General features: G+C 39.2%; 1 protein-coding gene across 1 annotated transcript in view; it reads right to left on the bottom strand.

The window, feature by feature from the left end:
- The window catches only part of LOC138968752 (uncharacterized), a 34387-nt gene that overhangs the window by 7354 nt on the left and 24533 nt on the right, over window positions 1-2500 (bottom strand). Inside the window, exons 2-3 of the mRNA XM_070341394.1 lie at window positions 1852-1929; window positions 592-801 (exon numbers count right to left, since the gene is read on the bottom strand). Coding sequence (XP_070197495.1) covers window positions 592-801; window positions 1852-1929 — 288 coding nt within the window. The remainder of the gene's footprint in view (window positions 1-591; window positions 802-1851; window positions 1930-2500) is intronic.

The raw sequence follows: 2500 nt of genomic DNA on the forward strand, positions 1-2500 counted from the left end.
TCATATTATGCACACGAAGTATTTTTTAAGACCCTTGTATAATTCTTTAATCTTATTTACATGGGTTCTGGGTGTTCTGGCTTGTTGGTTCTTGTGATCAGTGCCTGGACTTTTTTTTATTTTTATAAGTGAAATGTTGAATTGTAATGGTTACATGAAGTCTTATATCGCGCGCGTATCTCCAGACTCGGACTCAAGGCGCAGGGATCTATTTATGCCGTGTGAGATGGAATTTTTTACACAATACATCACGCATTCACATCGACCAGCAGATCGCAGCCATTTCGGCGCATATCCTACTTTTCACGGCCTATTATTCCAAGTCACACGGGTATTTTGGTGGACATTTTTTTATCTATGGCTTAACAATTTTGCCAGGAAAGACCCTTTGTCAATCGTGGGATCTTTAACGTGCACACCCCAATGTAGTGTACACGAAGGGACCTCGGTTTTTCGTCTCATCCGAATGTAATGTACAATGTTGTTATCTTCAACATTTGTAAAGCGTCCTAAAATGCTGTTGGGCGGTGAATAACGCTATATAACAACATATTGTTATTTATTATTAACATTTCTCACAGGCATACTTACGAACACATTTATATTGATCCTGGGGTAGCCACACACCCCTAGCACCGGGGTGCGGAACGGGTATACAGGTGATATTACTGGGTCCATTCAGGGTGTAGCCTTCCTCGCAGTAAATAAGGACAACCCCTCCGTCCTCATAGTTATCTCCCTCTAGGAAGCCATTTTCTGGCGTAGTGGGCTTCTTGCACAGTGTTTTCTCGCTTTTTGATCCTGAAACAGATGTCATGCACAAAGCACTGTAAACGGAAGTGTTCCACTTTTGAACACAGTTTTTTTTTATTATTCAGTTGTGAACACTGTGTGAACTACTCTATACTTCTACTAGCAAAGGTAGCACACACGGCAAACCGGCCTAAATAGTGTTTAACGTGTGTGCTACTTTTGCTAGTAGAATTCGGCTAAAGAGCATTTCACACAGTGTTCACAACGGGTTACAAAAACTGTGGAACAAAACAACGTTTGGTCAGTGTATGCTGTATAGGATATAACCCTGCATTCTACAGAGATGTTCTTTTTATATGTACCACATTCAGCCGGATAATACCGTTGTGTGTAATTGAATTGATGATTGATACTGAAAACCCGAGATCGGTCATCATCGAGTCGGATAGGGCTTGGCTAGCCAACGCCCGTAACCCGAGATGGATCGACCTGAACACTGAACCTAATTTACATTAAAAAAATCTTTAAATTTGAGCACATTTTGAATTGGAACGCATGCATCTATAAGGTTTTGGATTCAGGAAATAATATAGAATAGAGCAATACAACCATTTTGTCTGTTTTTGCAATTTCATTTTCAAGAAAAAATTTGGTTTATAACTCAATTTTAATAATACATTTTTAAGCTTTAAAGCTAAAAATGCAAACCCATAGTCTGGATCGGGTCAATGATTGCCGGATTGCCGCCTCCATTTTTTAAGTCGCACATGACGTCATCAAATGCATTTATCATAAAAACAATATAAAAAAAAAAACCCACTCAGGAAATATCTCGAAAAATCAAATGTAATTTTTTGTATATACCATGTATTTATTGGCAGACGCTGAACACACACACACACACACACACACACACACACACACACACACACACACACACACACACACACACACACACACACCTCCTTACTTATCCCCAGTCTACCGCAATAATTACAGTCAAATGTTGACTGTATGTACAAACCTGCAATGACGACGATAAACAACAACAACAACAACAACAACAACAACAACAACAACAACAACAAATATACACACCTTGTTGTAAAGAAGGATCGTGAACTAAGTTGACAGCATCTATCTCGGGTTTTCCGGCTGCTGTGTCTGAGAATATACCTGGAAAAATCAAAACAAAACAAAGTGTTAAACGGAATGATTGAGCCATGCAAAACGCAGGTGTACAAATATTGAAGAGAAGTTTACCGAAGTTTGAATATATTTTCAGGTTTGTAATCTGTCTCTGTGTCTGTTTCTGTCACTGTCTCTCTCTGCCTCTCTCTCTGTCTATCTTTCTCTTTTTACATTTAGTCAAGTTTTGACTAAATGTTTTAACGTAGGGGGGGAATCGAGACGAGGGTGTGGTGTATGTGTGTGTGTGTGTGTGCGTGTGTGTGTGTGTGTGTAGAGCGATTCAGAGTAAACTACTGGGCCGATCTTTATGAAATTTGACATGAGAGTTCCTGGGTATGATATCCCCGGAATTTTTTTTCATTTTTTCGATAAATACCTTTGATGACGTCATATCAGGCTTTTTGTAAAAGTTGAGGCGGCACTGTCACACCCTCATTTTTCAATTAAATTGATTGAAATTTTGGCAAAGCAATCTTCGACGAAGACCGGGGTTTGGTATTGCATTTCAGCTTGGTGGCTTAAAACTAATGAGTGAGTTTGGTCATTAAAAATCGGA

Source organism: Littorina saxatilis, linkage group LG6 (genome assembly GCF_037325665.1).
Source record: "Littorina saxatilis isolate snail1 linkage group LG6, US_GU_Lsax_2.0, whole genome shotgun sequence".
NCBI lineage: Eukaryota > Metazoa > Mollusca > Gastropoda > Littorinimorpha > Littorinidae > Littorina > Littorina saxatilis.